Below are 17,683 nucleotides of genomic sequence, written 5' to 3'. Positions count from 1 at the left end.
GCCTGAGGGCTGCCGGGAAGGAAGAGAGGGAAGGAAGTGAAACCGCGCGCTCTGGCCACGTGACACGGGAGCGCGGGAAACAGGCGAAAAAGGCGCGCCCCGCGCGGCGGGAAACAACCACGAGGGGGCGGACGGAACCACCGGCACACGGAGCCGGCCCGACCCATTAACGCCACCCAGAACCCCAAACCCAGCGCTTCTCCACGCCCCCCTCTGACCGCAACACCCGAGCGTGGCCGAAACAGAGCGCTGCACACAGCATTTATTAACAGCAGCACCACCCAACGGACAGACGGCCATGCAGACAGACGGCTGGAACCCTGCTAGCAGCCCAGCCAGGGGTCCACGCGGCTCTTGCGGGCAAGGAAGGAGATCTTGCGGGCCATCTCAGCGTTGTAGACACGCCTGCAGGCCTCGTAGGCCAAGCGCTGCCTCTTGCGGCACGGCTTCTCATAGTACCGCCTCTGCTTCACCGATTCAATGATGCCATCCTGAGAGAGGATCCTGCAGGGGACACCAGAGAACATCAGTCACATCTTCCTCCTCCCTCATTGCCCCTTCCTACCACTGCCCACAGCCCAGCTGCTTCTAATGTCCTTTATCCAGCCTTTACATCTCCCCCTTTCACTGACCCTTCTGCCTGCTGAAGCTTTGCATTTCAAGACCAAAGCTCACCATCACTTCATGTTCTCCCTGCTCGCCCACCCCACAATAAATGAGCTTGTTTCCTCCACGCCGAGCCCTGCAGAGATCCTTGAATATGGCAGTGCAATGCAAAGATCTGCTGTCTGCTCTCAAACTTTACAGCTGTTGCATTCTATACACTCCTTCTTCCTCACTGCACATGGGAGGTTGCAAGGACTCAAAGCAATCCTTTTGCTGCTGGAACCTGAACTCACTGCAGGTCTGGGAGTGCTTCTGACTCCACAAGAACGCAACCAAGAGTGGGCTGCAATAAGGAGGAACGGGCTGCTGTGAAAAGAGAGTTGTCAGGACTCAGAGCTGCATAGGAAAAGCCTGGCCTTGAAGCAGCCTAACACTAGAATTGTGCTACAAAACCCCATAAGAGCAGTGAGAGCTCTAGGAGTTGTTTAGGGTGCGCTTGTCAGGCATTTGGGATCACCAGAAAGCCTGCAGAGTGACTCAGAGCAAACTGGAGAGCTCTGGGTGCAATTTAGGGTGCTCAAGAGTAAACAACAGGGTCCCAAAAGGAAGCCTGTAGGGCACACCACAGCACAACGATGCACTCTGAGAGCACTGTGGCGTGCCATAGAGTACACTGGAGCACACAGGCATATAGGGATGCCCCTGGGGCAGCACTTTATGGCCATAATCATCTGCCCTCGATCTCACAGCACCAAGGAGCAGCAAGGCACAGCACCGAGGGCTCACCCAGATGGCAGTGAGGCTCTGGCACGGCTGCCCTATGGGAGTCTCCCATCCCTGGAGGTGCCCAAGGCCGCAGGTGGTGCCCTGGATTGACTGAGCAGCTGTGGGCTGCAATAAGGAGGAAAGTGCTGCTGTGAAAAGAGAGTTGTCAGGACTCAGAGCTGCATAGGAAAAGCCTGGCCTTGAAGCAACCTAACACTAGTATTGTGCTGCAAGACCCCAAAGCAGCAGTGAGAGCTCTAGGAGTTGTTTAGAGTGTGCTTGTCAGGCATTTGGGATCACCAGAATGCCTGCAGAGTGACTCAGAGCAAACTGGAGAGCTCTGGGTGCAATTTAAGGTGCTCAAGAGTAAACAATAGGAAAGCCTGTAGGAACCCCACAGCACAACGATGCACTCTGAGAGCACTGTGGCGTGCCATAGAGTACATTGAAGCACATAGGGATATAGGGATGCCCCCGGGGCAGCACTTTATGGCCATAATCACCTGCCCTCGATCTCACAGCACCAAGGAGCAGCAGGGCACAGCACCGAGGCCTCACCCAGATGGCAGTGAGGCTCTGGCACGGCTGCCCTATGGGAGTCTCCCATCCCTGGAGGTGCCCAAGGCCGCAGGTGGAGCCCTGGGCTGACCGAGCAGCCATGGAGCAGCCAATGAGCAGCCAATGAGCAGCCAATGCGCGGCAATGGGACGACCTGAAAGGGGGGGGGGCTGTGAACTCCCTTCTGTCGCACCCCTCAGTGCCCTCCCGCTCTAGGCCCAACCGCAGGCCCTCACCTGTTCAGCGCCCCATAGGCCGCATCTACGTTGCCGTTTTGCACCATGACGGTGCGGCCGATGAAACGGAGGTGATTCGCCATGGCCGAAAGGCTCCGCTGAAAGGAACGGGACCGATCCGGGATCTCCCCCTTCCCCCACGAAGCACCGGGACCCCGAGAAACCCCGACACCGTCACTCACCTCAGTGCGCCCCGGAACCGGAAATCGCCACCGGGGCCAGTTGGTGGGCGGGGCTTAACGCAAGGGGCGTGGCTAAAGAGAAAGGGGGCGGGGCTTACGGCAAGCGTCGCTGGAGGCGTGGCTTGAATGAAGGGGGCGGAGCCAGAAGAGAGGCTCCGCCTCCGAGTATCCCTATGGGGTCTTGGATAGGGGTCACCGCGTGGGGCTGGGGGCGGCACCAGGGGATCCCTGGACCAGGGGAGACACTGGGGTTGGAGGTTATGGGGTCCAAAGGATACCGGACACAGGAGGAGATACAGGTCCTGGTAAGGGGCACTGTGACTAAGGGACACTGAGCCCAAAGGGGGGATAGTGGCCCCCATGGGGGACACTGGAACAGGTCTGGGAGGGATGCTGCTCCAAGTGGGTATGGACAGAGCAGGACTGAAGGTTCAGGGGTAGCACAAGGCCCCAGGGTGACAGCAGCACCGGGGGAGGCACTGGACTGCATGGGGGGAGGCATTGGATCCAAGGGACAGCAGCCCCAGGGGACACAAGGCTCAGGGTTGACATCAGGACCCCAAGTGGGGACACCAGGTTCAAAGAGGACAACAGATCCAGAGGACAGGGGGAGGTCCCAGGGGACACCCTGCCCCAAAGGGGGGGACACCAGGTTTAGGGCACAGCAGCTTCAGGAGGGTCACTGGGCTGAGGGTGGGGGGCACTGGATCCAAGGGACAGCAGGCCCAGAGATGACACCAAGACCCAAATGGGAGCTAAGCTCAGGGGACAGTGGAGCCCAAGGAGACAAAACCCGCACCCTCTCAAAACAGCCCCCCCCCCTCCCCCCACATCACACCCCCAGTGAGTACAGAGGATGCTGTCACAGCCCAGCCCGGCTGCTCTGCTGCCATTTATTGCTCCCAAGGGGGGAACGCGTCGCGCCCCAAAACCCCACGGGGAAGGCACGAGGCCGGGGGGTGGCTGTGCTGCTGCAGGGGGGGCCTGCCCCCCACCCCCATCCCCCTGTCCCCTTGTGCCCCCCCCTCCCCCCGGGGGTTGCAGCAAGGCCCCAAGGCACTGCGCTCGGGGTTGGGGGGCATGGGGGGGGGGGTGGCTCTGCTGCGTGTCTGTGGGGATTTAGGAGGGGGGGGACCCCAAATATCTGCTTCATTCGAGGTCGTTCTCGCAGTCCAGGGAGGGGGCGCTGCCTCCTGCCCCCAACTTTCCAAGTAATAATTAAAAAAAAACAAACAAAAATAAAACCCCAAACGAACAAACAACTAAAAAACCAGAGAAAAAAAAAAAAAGGCCAAAAAACATAAACCCCCAAAAACCAAAACGAAGAGAAAATCCAACGTTGGGGACGGTCACACATCAGGTGTTGTAGGGAGAGCCCCAGTCCGGGTGGGGAGGGGGCACTTGGGTTGTGTTGTCCCTGTTGGTGTCGTCTCTGATGTTACCCCTGATGTTGTCCCCGAAGACCCCCCCGATGTCCCCGACGTGGCGCCGTCCCCGTGTGCGCTGTGACGGTCGCGGAGAAGCAGGAGGACCCCGACGGGGTCGGGTTCGGGGCCGGCTTTGGGGGCGACGTGGGGGAACCACACTTTGAGCATCACCTCCACCTGCAGCAGGGTCCCCAGGTAGCGTGCGCTGTGGGGCGGAGGGGGGCCCCGTCAGCCCCCAGCCCCACAATGGAGACCATTTAGGGAGGGGGCTGCGGAGCCCCTCGCAAAGAGGAGATCCTTGGGGTTGCTTGGGATCTTTTGGGGGGTGGGTACTCACCCCATTTCAGGCTTCTGCAGGACGCCAATGATGCGCTGGATTCTGTCCATGGCCACGCTCTGCTGGAAGCTGCTGAGCCCTGCGGGGTGGGATCCCCCCTTGCCATAAATCCCCATCCCATAAATCCCTGTCCCATGGGGTGAGTTTGGGGACACCGTGGGGACACTGGGATGGAGCTCCCTTGCATATATCCCCATCCTATAGGACAATCCTGAGGACACCGTGGGGACAGAATCACTGTGCCATAAATCCCTGTCCCATAAGGTGGACATAGGAACGTAAGGATGAGACCCCATATCATAAAATCTCAGTGCTATAGAGCAGGTTTTGGGGTGGCTGTATAGGGGACAACGGGGATGGAATCAATGTAAGCCCCCATCCCATGGGGAAGGGAGGGGGGTATTAGGGACACTACGGGGACGTGGTGGTGGAACTCCCATGCCATAAATCCCCATGCCATGGCTTTGGGATCATGGGGTACCCACCTTTGTCATATCTCCCCATGCGCAGCCCATTGAGCAGCTCCGTCAGAGGGCGGATGAAGCCCCGCAGCTCCCGGCACTGCGAGGAGGAGGAAGAGGATAAAGATGAAGGTCAGCATCCCTATGAGACCCCCAACACCCCACAATGGTTTTGGGTGGTTTTGGGTGAGTCAACACTGCTTTTTTCATCCCAAAAACTCACTTTTTGGGCAAACAGCCGGTCGCCGTCAGTGGGGGTGGTGGTGTTGTGCCAAGCACCCCCATCCCCATCCTTTGGCCTCTTGGCACCACGTGGCAACTGGAGCAGCTCTGAGTCCCCCCCAGCCCTTCTTTTACGGCCCCGTTCAGACCGGGGGGGCCCTGGGGGGGTCTTGGGGGGGGTCTCAGTCCTGATGCCATCACCAGAACCGGGGGAGCGCTGGGAGGGTTCCATGGGGGTCGGAATCACCTGGAAAAGGGGAAATCAATGGGGGAGGGAGGGAGGATGGGCAGTTTATCCTCTTTATTGTTTTGGCTCTTCTTACTAATATTTCTTTTTCTCAACCTTTTTTTTTCGTCTTTTATTTTTCACCTTTTCATCTATTTTATTCCCCCCGTTCATCTTGTACTTTTTTTATTACCTATTAAATAGCGTTTCCCCTTTAACCTGACGAGCTCTTTCAGCCCTTCCAACACCAGTACCCCCTTCATAACCCCTTTATACCCCCTTATATCCCTTTATACCCCCCTTCATGCCCCCTTATACCCCCCTACACCTCCTTATACCCCTTTATGCCCCATTATACCCCATTATACCCCCACCCCCCCCTCTCTGTTCCCTGTTCCCCTCCCCCTGTCCGGTTTTACCCCCCACCCCCACTCCAGCCGCCCCGCACCCACCCACCTGCCGGCGGCAGCCGCTTCGGCAGGGCCGTGCCCGCCCGGTTCCGTTTCTCCCCGTCCCTCCGTCCCGTTCCCGTTCGCGCTGTCCCGGCACCGGCGCCGGTTCCGCCCCGGCTGCGGCTACCCCACGCGTACACGTGCGCGGCCGCACGTGCCTCCGCCGTCGCCCCGCCCCTTGACTTCCCATTGGCTGTCTCACCCCTGGTAGTGGGCGGAGCCACCTCTAGACGCCACGCCCCTTATATCTGATTGGCTGCTGCCGCCGCACGCCGTGCCCAATGCGGACGCTGCCCCCAGGCGATTGGTTGGGAGGGTGGGGTCGTGGCCACGCCCCTCCATGTGGCGAGGCGGCGGCGCGACGCGACACAGCGCCCTCTATCGGCCGGCGGACGCAACGCCGGGGGTGGCGGGGAGCGGGGGAGGCCTCGATGGAGCCGGTCCGGTTCGGCCCAATGACCGGAACCTTCGGGGAGAACCCACCGCGGCACCGACCTGCCGGTACTACGGGACGGAGCTCGGTACCGCCCACCTCCCATTCAGCCAATGGGCGGCGGCTCCGAGCCGGTTCGCGTGTGGCTCAGCCAATGGGAGCGCGGCGTCTACCTCAGCGCCGTTACATAATGGTGTGGAGGGGGGGCAGGCGCGTGTGCGCCCACGTGGGGGCGGGGCGGGCGCGGGAACGCGCGTTTGGGGCGCGGGAACGCGCGCCGTGATGGGCGGAGCTTTATCTGAGCCCTCCTCTCCATTCCCCCCTTGTACCCCCAGCATCCCCCATTGCTCCCCTGTACCATCTCAGTGCCCCTCAATGCTTCCCAGTGCCCCACCGGCTGCCCCATAAGTGCCCTCCCACCCCCCCATTGCCTCCCAATTACCCCATAGTACTCCCCATGTGCCCCCCAAGTGCCAAACCCTACAACCCCTCCAGCACTGAGAGCCCCCCAAGTCCCCCCTACCCCATAACTCTCCCTCCTTACCCCCCCCCCCCCCTCAGCGCCTCAATGCCCCCCTCCCCCCCAACCCCCCCTTCCATCCCTGCAGGACCCCCCTCACCCTCCCTCCCACCTTCCCTCCTCCATCCCTCCCCATCCCCATTCCCACCTCCCCGGGGGGTTGAGGGGGGGGGGGGAGGAATTCCCAAGGGGGGGGTATTTAAGGCTGGGCAGCAGCACCCAGCCGCTCCCCCCCACCATGCTGCGTGCCCTCCTGCTGCTGGGGGCTCTGTGCCCTGCGCTGCCCGCTGGTGAGTGCCCCCCCCCCCCCCTCATTGCCCATTTCTGTAGGAATTCACCCCAATTTTGCCTCCCCTTATTGATGTCAATTGATGTCAACCCTTCCCTGTGGCTGTGGGGAAGGGTTGGGGGATCCCCTGGGTTGGGGGACCCCCTTAAAGCCCTGTAACCCCTCCAGAGTTCCCCAACAACTCTGCTTCCTCCACAGGTCCCCATTGGACGTATGAGGGTGAGTGGGGTCCGTGCAGCAGCACTGGGGTGAGCCCCCCCCCACAGGCACCTCAATGGAACCTGGGGTCACCCCCACCCCAATTCCCCATTGCCTTCACTTTGGGCACCTCATTCCCACCCCAAATCCCCATTGCCCCCCTCCAGACACCCCAATGGAACCCGGGGTCACCCCACCCCAAATCCTTATTGCCCCCCCCTCAACACCTCAGTGTAACTCAGGGTCCAGCCCCAATGTTGCCGCAGAGCGGAAGGGTCCCCCTAAATAGGAAGGTGCTCAGTGGGCAACCACCCCCATAACCCTCATCCCACCCATAGTAAGAGGCTGCTGGATGGATGATGGGGCCCCCACAGCCCCCCCCCCCCACCCCTCAATGCCAAGACCCCAATGGGCCCATTGTACTCCTTTACATAAGGCTCAGGGCCCCGCTTCAGCTGCCAAATCCAATTAGGGTCCATCCACGGCCAAATCCCCGCTAAACCCCTTGTTGGGGATGGGGACCCCACGGGTGCCACTTGCTGTGGGGTCAGAGCAGGTCGTCTGAGCGGCTGCTTTTGTCCCTGCTTCACCAGCTGGAAAAATGTCCCCAGATTAGTGGTGGCACCAGGCTGGGAACGTCACCGATGTCCCCAAGGGGCCAGATTTTGGGAAGGCAAAACAATGGCTTTTGGGGGAAAACAACAGCGTTTAGATCCACGTGATGCTCCGGGTGTGTTATAGGGCTTTGGGGAGTGCTGGCCCTATGGGGGTCCTCATGCTGTCACCCCACAGGTCCCCATGGGCAGCATCACTGGCCTGAGGGACACCCGGCATGCGGGGGCCGATCCCAATCCCCCATTGACATCGCAACGCAGCAGGTGCTGCCCGACCCCTCACTGCCCCCCATCCGCCCTATGGGGTACAACCACCCCCTTGTCCCCACCTTCAGCCTCACCAACAACGGCCACACCGGTAAGAATGGAGTCTGGGGGAGGTGATGGGGGTCCCATCACAGCCTTTCCCAGCCCCCACACGGTGGTATTACTTGCAGTGGTGATGGCTCTGCCACCCACCCTACACCTGGAGGGGCTGCCCCGAAGCTTTGCTGCTGCACAGCTCCACTTTCATTGGGGTCGGAGTGGTCATCCAGAGGGGGCTGAGCACCTCCTGGATGGGCGCCGGGCACCCGCAGAGGTATAGGGGTGTGTGTGGGGATGGGTTTGGGTGTGAGAAATGGGCTCAGGAATGGGTATGGATGTGGGAAATGGCATGGGAACAGGTGTGGGAACGGGTTTGGGTGTGGGAAATGGTATGGGAATGGGTAGAGGTGTGGGAAAAGGTATGGGAACTGGCACAGGAATGGGTCTGGGTGTGGGAATGGGTTTGGGTGTGGGAAATGGGTGCAGGAATGGGTTTGGGTATGGGGATCAACATGGAAATGGTAAAGGGTCTGGGTAATGGCATGGGAATGGTTGTAAGAATGGGCATGGGAAATGGGCTCCGGGATGGGTCTGGGTGCAGGAATCAGCAAGGGTAGGTGAATGGCTCTGAGTCTGGGAAATGGCATGGGAATGAGTGTGGGTATGGGAAATGAGTGCAAGAACAGGTCTGGGTGCAAGAAGCAGCATGGGAATGGGTGTGGGGATAGATAAAGGTGCAAAAATCAACACAGAATGGGCCCAGGATGGGACAAGGGCAGGGTGTGGGGCAGGGTGTGGGGCACAGGGCACAGCTGGGGGTCCCAGCCCCACGCTGCTGCAGATGCACGTGGTGCACTACGACGCGGAGCGCTACGCCAACGCCAGCGAGGCGCAGCACCACGCAGCCGGGCTGGCCGTGCTCGGCGTCCTATTGGAGGTATGGGGTTGGGTACAGCCCCCCTGCTACCCCCCAGCCCTACAGCACGGCTCTGAGCCCCTCTTATCACGGTCTTATCAAGGTTGGTGATGAACCCAACGCCGCCTACGCCAACATCCTGAGCCATCTGGGCAGCATCCGCTATGCCGGTGAGACGGCGGCGTGCGAGCGAAAGGGCAGCGCATGGGAGACAACAGAGGGGACGGTGCAGGCAAGGGGGACCCCACGCTGCTGTCCCCTGCAGGGCAGACAACGTCCATCCCCTCCTTCAACGTGCAGGAGCTGCTGCCCGAGCGCCTGGACCGCTACTACCGCTACAATGGGTCCCTGACCACCCCGCCATGCTTGCAGAGCGTGCTTTGGACCGTCTTCCAGCAGCCCGTCCATATCAGCGTGGCACAGGTACAGCTTTGGGGGCTTTTGGGGTTGTTGGGGTGAGGACAGAGATTGCAGCCAGCCCCGTTCCCGTTGCAGCTGGAGCAGCTGCAGGGTTCCCTGTACGCCACAGCAGCGGATGAGCCCTCAGCTGAACGCCTGGAGGACAATTTTCGGGACCCCCAAGACCTCAACCAGCGTCCAGTGCTGGCATCCTTCACCAGCAGTAAGAATTGAGCTCAGGGATGGATGCAGGGGACCCCACCAAGGCTCTCAGCGCTCAGTTTTGGCTCTTCTCTTGCAGGTTCCCAGGGGTATTCAACAGGTAAAGCACAACCACGTCAGTTCTTGGGGGTGGGGGGGTCACCCCTTTCTTGCCCTGAGCCCTCTGTGGGGTCACACACAGGTGAAGTCATTGCCATCGTTTTCGGTACCGTCCTCGGCTGCTTCGGCCTCTTCCTCGCTGTTCACTTTGTGAACAAACGGCTTCGGTGAGAGACCCCCATAATGAACCCTCACTACCAAAGAGGAGGGCTGGGGGTGGGGGGGGCACACTGGGACCCCCCTCCAAATCCTCATGGTCTCATCCTGGCTATTCTCCTGCAAGGCAGCACCCAGAGGACCCAGGAACAGGACGTCGTTTTCAAGGCCTCCTCCCGGCGCATGGCTTCAGATGAGAGCCACCGACCCTGAGCTACGAAGGTCCTCCCCTCTTTCCCCCCCCAAGGAAGAGTGTGTGGGGCTCAGCCCTCCAAAAGGAGCCCCATTAGAAGTGAAGCCCCTTCCCAACCCCACAGCTGGGGGAGGTTTGGAGGCAGATCAGGCTGCAGAGCACTGACCCCATTCCTCCCCTCCCCCAACTTCACCCCCATCCCAGAAAAAACCTCGGTGCCATGAATGCTCATCACTATTAAAAGGGTTTTACTCTCAATCAAAAAAATAATTTAAGACTCGTTCCCTCCCCCCCGATCACAAAACAGCTCCCAGACACTTGGAAATATAATAATAACAAAACAGAATGGGAGAGCTGCAAGCTGGGGAGGGCAGAGCAGCCCCCAACCCCTTGCTTGTTATAGGAGGGGGGGGAGGGGGCTCCGTGCCCCCAAAACAGAGATCATCCCAAAAACAAAAGGGGAATGGGAGAGTGGGATTGAACACTGGGGAGGGGGGGTGGTCCCAGAGTTACAGCCCAGAGCCCCTCACTGGGGAGGGTGAGGGAAGGGGGGTCCTCTCCCCCATGCCCGGGGGGCACCGCAGCAGCCCCAGGGGCACCTGGATCTTCTCCCAACGCTCGCCCTGCAGAGATACCCTGTAAGAAAAGTCTAATGGGAAGTCACTAACGAAGCTAATGGGAATGCTATGGTCAGAGGTACCCACGAGGCTACAGCATGGCACCAGGCAGAAACTGCCCCCGAAGGTGCTCAGAGTGGGCAGCAGGGAAAGGATGGGGCTGGGAGCAGAGTTTGTGCCCCAGCTCTGGGTCGGGGTGGGCGAGAGGGTTGTTCAGTGGGGCCGCACTGGGGCTGAGCTGAACCCAGCAGAGCCATCTGGGAGCTCCAGAGGAGCAAACCTTCCCCAGGCTGCCCTGGCACCGCTTGGAGCCTCACAGCCTCAGCATAAGTGAAGGCAGTACTGAGACCTCCCAGCTGGCAAAAACAGGGCACTTGGGTATCGAGGCGGTGCAGGCAGGCAGGGCTGCTGTCGCTGCTCAGTCCTCAAAAGGCACCTGCAGTGCTGAGTACATCATCACTCTGCTGTCATCCTCCTGCTTGCCTGGGGAGGGAGTCCCAGAAAGAAAGGAAGGAGTGGGTGAGCATTTAGCAACAGAGAGAGAAGGGCTGTTTTGGGGTGGGGGCTTGCTTGGGGCTTAATATAAGTCCCCCGAAAGCCAGGAGATGCAGCTGCTGCTTGGGGACAGGCAGGCAGGTCCAGGTGACACCCATCCTCCCACATCCCTTCAGCTGATGCCACCCAAAGCCCACAGACCTCCCTGCACCCTGGCAGCAGGGGATGACCCACCCAAATGCCCACAGGGCACAGAACCATATGAGATCCCGAGCTGGAAAGGACCCATAAGCATCACTGAGTCCAACTCCCGGCTCCACACAAAAATCAGACCACAAACAACCCCATTTGGCTGCAGTGACACCCCATATCAGATGCCCCCTCCCTGCCCAGCTCACTTCTTACAGGAGAGGCACTTGAGGATGTTGTGGAAGGAGCCCCCAGCTGTGAAGAAGGCCCAGATGCCCATACAGAAGGTGATGATGTAAATGGGGACCAGGCTGGCCACGTACCAGGGGTTCAGGAATGTCTGCAGAGGCAGAGAACAGTTAGGAACATCACCACCTACCAGCCACACCAGGCACCTCCAAGGCCCTTGTGATATGGAACGTGGAAAGGGGAGCCCTCCTCTCATGTAGCTGCCTCCAAGCACGGTGGTGCTCCGGTAAGCCTGGCTAAAACTCCTGCCTACAAGTTTCCCACCAGGAGCTTAGCAAATAATCCTCCATCTGACCTGCAGCCCTCCACTAACCCTGCTCAAATCCCACATCCCCGAGCCACAGCACAACAGGCTGCCCTGGCCACAAGGTGCACAAGAAGGACAGGACTTGCCCCACACCTCTGAGGCAGAGAGGGAGCCTGAGACCCCGGGCGGGGGTCCCTACAATCCCCTCCCTGCCCCCAGATGGGCACCTGATGACAGCAGCTTTACCTGGGGGTTAGCTTTTGGTGCAGAGGTAGTTTGCTCCAGTACACCAAACTCACCAGCCCCGACGTAACGAGGTGACTGATGACAACCAGCCCCAAGCACCAGTAACGGCGTCTTTCACAGGCGTCAAAGAAAATCACTCCCCAGAAGGTGTGGAGCAAAACGACGGCCATGGTAAGGAATGCTGTGGGAAGAGGGTGACACAGAACCCCTTCAGAGCCCCCCACGCTTCCCTGCTCTGGTGGGGCAGGACCAAGCCAGCCCCCAGCCTCACCCGAGGTGATGAAATAGTACGGTGAGTCCCCATGGATCCCAACGATGCCCGGCCCGATGGAGTCTGCCAGGATATTAATGACTGAGAACACGCCACTGATGATGCCAAAGGACAGACCTGACACTGCAGAGGGGACAAGGACATCAGCTACTGTGACTGTGCTGTATGCAGTGCCCACCTGATGCCTGCTTGGTTCTTTACTCACCATATGCCATCTGCTTGAGAGAGATGGGCGACCGGCCATCCTCGCTGATTGTAGCCAGGCCTTCATCTGCTTTCCTGCTTGGGCAGAAGGGAAAGCGTGAGGAGGTGGGGAGGAACAGGGCCTGCGTGGGGATCTGCCCTGCAAAGGGAGCTTTGTCAAACAGGATGGGAAGGGGGTGGTTATAACCAAGTCTGGAGTGAAGGAGAACAGCTCCAGTGCAGGATTTAAGGAGGAAGAATCTTTGTGGATAAGAATCAGAGATCAGCAGCGACCACAGCTACCAGAAAGTCACTCAGTACAAAGCTTGAGAGGAGCCAGGCTGAGGGAGTGGGGAGTGCTGCCCATGGATGGGCCCTTACTTGAGCAGCTTGAAGTAAGCAAATCTGAAAGCCTCCTGCAGCAGGACGGAGACAGCAGCTCCAAAGATGAGGAGGCCATACTGAAGTCTGGCATTGCCCTGGTCGCTGAGATGGACTGAAATGAACCAGATGAGAGAAGCCAGGAGCAGTGAGACCAGCCAGAAAAATGCCCTGCAAAGAGAGAACAGTGGGCTGAGAATGGGAACCCCAGCAGCACTTCCACTCAGGATCTGTGACACACTGAGCTGTCAGCTGCTGCTGTGGTTTGTTTTGGCTTCAGGTCACACGTGCAGCATAGGATGTTTTTTGGCAGAGTCTGCTGTTTGATCACTGTCATATGAGCTGTAACAATCTGCCCGTGGAAGCTCACAGCTGAAAATCAAACAGATTTGAAGACAGAAATCTTCCTTTCTCACTCAGGGCCACGTCAAGCTTTTCTGCAGACAGCTGCTGCCCTCGGAAGCAGGGAAAGGTGCTCAGTTCTGTACCTGATGAAGGCTCAGCCAAGGCTTGCACAGTCAAGATGAGCACAGCGAGAAAGGGTCAGCTCAGAGCCACTCCTGTCTCCTTCCCAGTCAGAGCAGCCCTGCATTAACCTATGGCAGCGGCAAAGCCCTGGCAGGAGCTGCGACCTGGGGACCAACTGAGCACCATAAAAGACTGTTCCTGTTCCCCTGGTGGGGTAGGGGAGGCTCAAAGGGGCTGTGCCACCAGACCTGCCCCATTAACAGCACCAGGCCAGGCACAACAGGGCAGGTTGGAGCCAGGCCAGACTCCCAAGCAGAGGAGGCCCTGCATCCCTGGTGCATCCCCACCTGCCCTCCCACAACCCCCCCAAAGACCCCCGGAGCCACCAACACCCCACAGCCCCCAAAGGCCCTCTCCAGGCCCACCAGGCAGCACCTCGGGCCCCTCAATACCCCAGCAGCCCTCCCACACCCACCTCAATGGGCCCTAAAGACACACTCAGCCCCACAACGGACCTTAAACCCCCCCCCCCCCCCAACTGCTCCTGGTCCCCCCCACGGCACCCAGACGACCCCCGTGTGTCCCCAGCAGCCCCTCAAGCGCCTCCCTATAGGCCTTAAAGGCCTCCAATACCCCCTATGGACCTTAAAGGCCTCTAATACCCCCTATGGGCCTTAAAGGCCTCTATTACCCCCTACGGGCCTTAAAGGTCCCCAATACCCCCCTCAGAGCCCTCCCCCCGCCCCAGGCCCACTCTCACCCCGCCACCAGGATAATGACCCGCAGCGGTTCCGCCGCCACCGTCAACAAGACGAGGGCGAGCGCTGGGCCGAAGGCGATCCCGGCGCAACCGAAGAAGACGGCGGCCCCCATGGCGGCCTGGGGGGGGGGGGGGGGGGGCGGGGGACGGAGAGGCCGCGGGGCACGACGGAAGTTGTAGGCCGGAAGAGAGCGGAGCGGGGCGGACAGCGCCCCCTGGCGGTGGGAGGTCTCAGAATGAATGGGGTCGGTGTGGGGTGGGTTGGGGGGGGGATAGAATGAGAGCAGCTCGCTGTGGGTCGGGTGGTTTTTGAGGCTTAAAGCCCTTTATTTCTTTATCTTTTGGGTAAAGCGGTCGGGGAAGCCCCAGCATGGGCTATGGGGCCTGGTGGTGTCATGGTGGTGTGGGTCCGGATAGGGTGAGGTGTGCATACAGCAGCTCTCCCTGTGGCACCAACACCGTCACTGTGGCTCCAGCTCCATGATGTCCTCTGTCATCCCCCCAACACCTCCCACCATCCCCACAAGGGCCTCACTGTCCCCCCCCACAGTTCCCCATCAACACCACATGGAACCCATTGCCACCCTCATTGCTCCCCATTGCTACCCATCATCCTTCATGCCCCCCCATTGCCACCCATTGCCCCTCACTGACACCCCATTGTCCCCCACTACCCCCTACATCCCCCATTGCCACCCGTGGCCCCTCATTGCCCCCATTTGTTTCCCACATCCCCCCCATTGCCACCCTTATTGTTCCCCATTGCTCCCCATCATCCCTCATGCCCCCCATTGCCAACCATTGCCCCTCACTGATACCCACTGCCCCTCACTGACGCCCCATTGTCCCCCACTACCCCCTACATCCCCCATTGCCACCCAGTGCCCCTCATTGCCCCCATTTGTCTCCCACATCCCCTCCCATTGCCACCCATTGTCCCTCATTGCCACTCCATTGCCCCCATCATCTCCCACATCCCCCTATTGCCCCCCGTGGCCCCTCATTGCCCCCATTTATTTCCCACATCCCCCCCCATTGCCACCCATTGCCCCTCATTGCCACCCATTACCCTTCATTGCTCCCCTTTGCCCCCCTTTGTCCCCCACATCCCACCACTGTCCACCCCACCACCCCCACCAGGACCCCCACCTGTGGTTCTGGAGGCTCTGGGACCGTTGGCTGATGGCCTGATGATGAGACAGGAACATGGCTCCAGCATTGGGCTGGGGTGATGGGGAGGTAGAGGATGGAGGGAAATTGAGGGTGGGGACAATTGAGGATGGTGGAATGGGATGGAGCAGCCCCATAGGGGTGCACAGGACAGTGGGGGTCAGCAGGGGCAGGAGGAGACCCCCTCCCTGCCCCATTCCTTACCTGCCCATGCAGGATGAAGGCAGCGGGCGCTGAGGCAGAGGCTGAGCAGCAGCAGCAGCATCCCAGCCATGGCCATTCCCACAGTGCTAGGCAGTGGGCAGCCACCTGGGGACCAACCAGTGTCCCATCACTGCCACACAGACTGCTTTGTCCCCCAGTGAACCCCATTGCCTCCCCTCATGACCCCACAACAGCCACGATGATCTCATTGACCCCCACATCACTCTCTGATCCCCATCCCCGTATTGAACCATTTGCTCTGCCTCAGTTTCTCCCCCCACGTGTCCCAGCTGGAAGGAGCCACAAAGAGGGTTCACCCCACCCTCCTTTTCTCCCCATCCTCCCGACCTTGTGCTTACCCACAGCCTCATGCAGCTCCGTGCTCCTCTGGATGTGGGGCCCGGAAGCATTGAAGTGAACCTCACAGAGCCCCCCAGCCCCCCCAGGGCTGAGCAGCAGCTCTGTGCTGTTCCCCAGCCCCAGCACCTCCTGGGGACGGTCCCCCCTTGGCCAGGAGATGATGATGGGGCCACCAGAGGCACCCACAGCACAGACTGGGCTGAGGGGGGACTGGGGGGACCCACGGGTGGCCAGAACCTGCACCCAGCTGTGGGTCCTCCAGCTGTCTGTAGAAAGAGAGCTCAGTGGGGACCCCCACATAGTGCCAGGGGGCATGTGTGTGGGGGGTCTGTTTCAGGGAGGGACATGGGGGGTCACAATCACTGGGGGAGGCACGAGGGTCCATTTCAATAGGGAGGACACGGAAGATGGACAGCACGCAATGGGGGATCTTTGGGGGTAAATTCAGCAGAGGGCCATGGGGGTCTCATTTAGTGGGGTGACATGGGGGGTGTCCCATCCAGTGAGGGCAGCATGGAGAGTTCCAACCAATGGAGGGATGTGGGGGGTCCCAACCCATTGGAAGGCATGGAGATGCCCTTTGGTGGGGAGGAGGTGGGGGGCTGTGTGAGGTGAAGAGGGGTCCCACTCAGTGGGTATGATGGGGTTCCCATCCATGGAGCCTCGGGGGTCCCCCTACACCTTCCTACCTCCCACCAGCAGCACGGTGCCATTGCCAAACTGCAGCTTGGAGCCGATGGTCGCTGCACAGAGGTACAGAGTGGCGTCCTTGGGGTGAGCAGCCCGGATGTGCAGCACAGCGTAATCCCCCTGATACTCACAGGAGAATCCATCCCACTTTTTATCTATGCAGATCAGAAGCAGTCGGGGCGGCTCTCCGGGGCTACGTTGGAACCAATGCACTTTACCTGCACCATCCATCTTCCCATCTGCAACACATCTGATGCTCACCTCATCCCCAGCTTCCACAAAGAGGATGGGATCCGGCTGCCACAGCTCCAGCAGTGCTGCAGGGACTGAGTTGGGATCAACACCAGCCCCAACCCCAGCACCCCATTAGCATTAACACCCCCCCCAGCCCCAACACAAACCTATACACAGCGGCAGCAGCCCCACAGCCACCAGCACCATCATGAAGGAGGAACCCCCTGGTGCCATCGGTGAGGTTCAGCCCTTCTGCAGGGCGCTGCTCAAAGCATTGGCCCTGGCAGCAACGCCTCCTGGCCACGTGGACACCACGTCCCCATCAGAGTCACTTTTTTTCCTATAAGGGTCATGGTGTCCCCAGGAGGGTTGTGGGGTCTCTATGAGGATCATGGTGTCCCCACATGGCTCAGATGTCCACGTAAGGGATGGAGTGCCCACATGAGGAATATGGTGTCCCAAAAGGAATCAGCCCCATAAGTGGCACAGTGGCCTCATGAGGGTTTCAGTTTCTCCATGAGGGTCTCAGTGTCCCCATGAGAGTCTCAGCATTCCCATGAGAGTCAAAGCATCCCCATGAGGGTCTCGGTGTCCCCATGAGGGTCTCAGTGTCCCCATGAAGGTCTCAGTGTCCCCATGAGGGTCTCAGTGTCCCCATATGGATCTCAGTGCTCCTGTGAGGTTCGTGGTGTCCCCATGAGTGTTGTGGTCTCTCCAGGAGGATGATGGTGACCCCACATGGAAGTGGTGTCCCCGGGAGAGTTGCAGTGGCCCTATGAGGACCGTGCTGTCCCCACAGGGATCACATCCTGCTCTGGGTTTGCAGGATGGCACCCCAACTCTCAAGCCAGGTGCTGTGTGGGACTTTGGGTTTTTAACTGCTTCTGCAATGCTCAGGGCTGGAGATGGCCCCTCAAGGACCCTCTGCCCCCCCACCTATGGGGTGAAAGGAGAAGGCAGTCCCAGCACCTAGCACTGCAAACCACAGCGTGCTGCAGTGCCAAAGACCTTCTGGGGATGAACATCCCCCCCCTGCTGCCATCCTCACCAAATTTGGTTCTCACCAAAGTGGCGTTCAAAGGGCAAAGGACTGAAGGCAGTT

The 17,683-nt window shown here is 59.8% G+C and overlaps 5 protein-coding genes across 6 annotated transcripts; 1 reads left to right on the top strand and 4 right to left on the bottom strand.

Annotated features, from left to right (window-relative positions):
- Positions 1-217: 217 nt before the first annotated feature.
- Positions 218-2,372, bottom strand: MRPS21 (mitochondrial ribosomal protein S21). Its single transcript, XM_072358791.1, has 2 exons — positions 2,166-2,372; positions 218-504 (listed from the first exon to the last, which is right to left on the bottom strand). The coding sequence occupies exons 1-2, from the start codon at positions 2,246-2,248 to the stop codon at positions 324-326; spliced, it is 264 nt and encodes an 87-aa protein (XP_072214892.1). The 5' UTR covers positions 2,249-2,372; the 3' UTR covers positions 218-323.
- A 962-nt stretch (positions 2,373-3,334) lies between these two features.
- Positions 3,335-5,662, bottom strand: CIART (circadian associated repressor of transcription). Its single transcript, XM_072358761.1, has 5 exons — positions 5,477-5,662; positions 4,796-5,041; positions 4,597-4,672; positions 4,112-4,190; positions 3,335-3,979 (listed from the first exon to the last, which is right to left on the bottom strand). Exons 1-5 carry the CDS (start codon positions 5,660-5,662, stop codon positions 3,697-3,699), a joined length of 870 nt encoding a protein of 289 aa, XP_072214862.1. The 3' UTR covers positions 3,335-3,696.
- A 148-nt stretch (positions 5,663-5,810) lies between these two features.
- On the top strand, positions 5,811-9,846 carry CA14 (carbonic anhydrase 14). Of its 2 annotated transcripts, none has more exons than XM_072358766.1 (11): positions 5,811-5,973; positions 6,913-6,933; positions 7,705-7,884; positions 7,964-8,106; positions 8,674-8,769; positions 8,852-8,918; positions 9,014-9,171; positions 9,244-9,370; positions 9,449-9,469; positions 9,551-9,635; positions 9,756-9,846. In XM_072358766.1, the coding sequence occupies exons 1-11, from the start codon at positions 5,904-5,906 to the stop codon at positions 9,835-9,837; spliced, it is 1,050 nt and encodes a 349-aa protein (XP_072214867.1). In that variant the 5' UTR covers positions 5,811-5,903; the 3' UTR covers positions 9,838-9,846. The 2 variants fall into 2 exon arrangements, with proteins under 2 accessions (XP_072214867.1, XP_072214868.1); XM_072358767.1 differs by lacking the exon at positions 5,811-5,973 and adding an exon at positions 6,664-6,715.
- A 197-nt stretch (positions 9,847-10,043) lies between these two features.
- APH1A (aph-1 homolog A, gamma-secretase subunit) lies at positions 10,044-14,060 on the bottom strand. Its single transcript, XM_072358693.1, has 7 exons — positions 13,924-14,060; positions 12,696-12,866; positions 12,337-12,410; positions 12,132-12,254; positions 11,914-12,041; positions 11,335-11,458; positions 10,044-10,917 (listed from the first exon to the last, which is right to left on the bottom strand). Exons 1-7 carry the CDS (start codon positions 14,034-14,036, stop codon positions 10,853-10,855), a joined length of 798 nt encoding a protein of 265 aa, XP_072214794.1. The 5' UTR covers positions 14,037-14,060; the 3' UTR covers positions 10,044-10,852.
- A 256-nt stretch (positions 14,061-14,316) lies between these two features.
- LOC140263618 (uncharacterized) lies at positions 14,317-16,815 on the bottom strand. The gene is made up of 6 exons (XM_072358639.1): positions 16,749-16,815; positions 16,347-16,673; positions 15,657-15,923; positions 15,318-15,402; positions 15,073-15,163; positions 14,317-14,367 (listed from the first exon to the last, which is right to left on the bottom strand). Exons 1-6 carry the CDS (start codon positions 16,813-16,815, stop codon positions 14,317-14,319), a joined length of 888 nt encoding a protein of 295 aa, XP_072214740.1.
- Between the last annotated feature and the right edge of the window lie 868 nt (positions 16,816-17,683).

Source organism: Excalfactoria chinensis, chromosome 32 (genome assembly GCF_039878825.1).
Source record: "Excalfactoria chinensis isolate bCotChi1 chromosome 32, bCotChi1.hap2, whole genome shotgun sequence".
Taxonomy (NCBI): Eukaryota; Metazoa; Chordata; class Aves; order Galliformes; family Phasianidae; genus Excalfactoria; species Excalfactoria chinensis.
The sequence above is the reverse complement of the archived record's forward strand: the minus strand, read 5'-3'. Positions and strand labels throughout refer to the sequence as shown.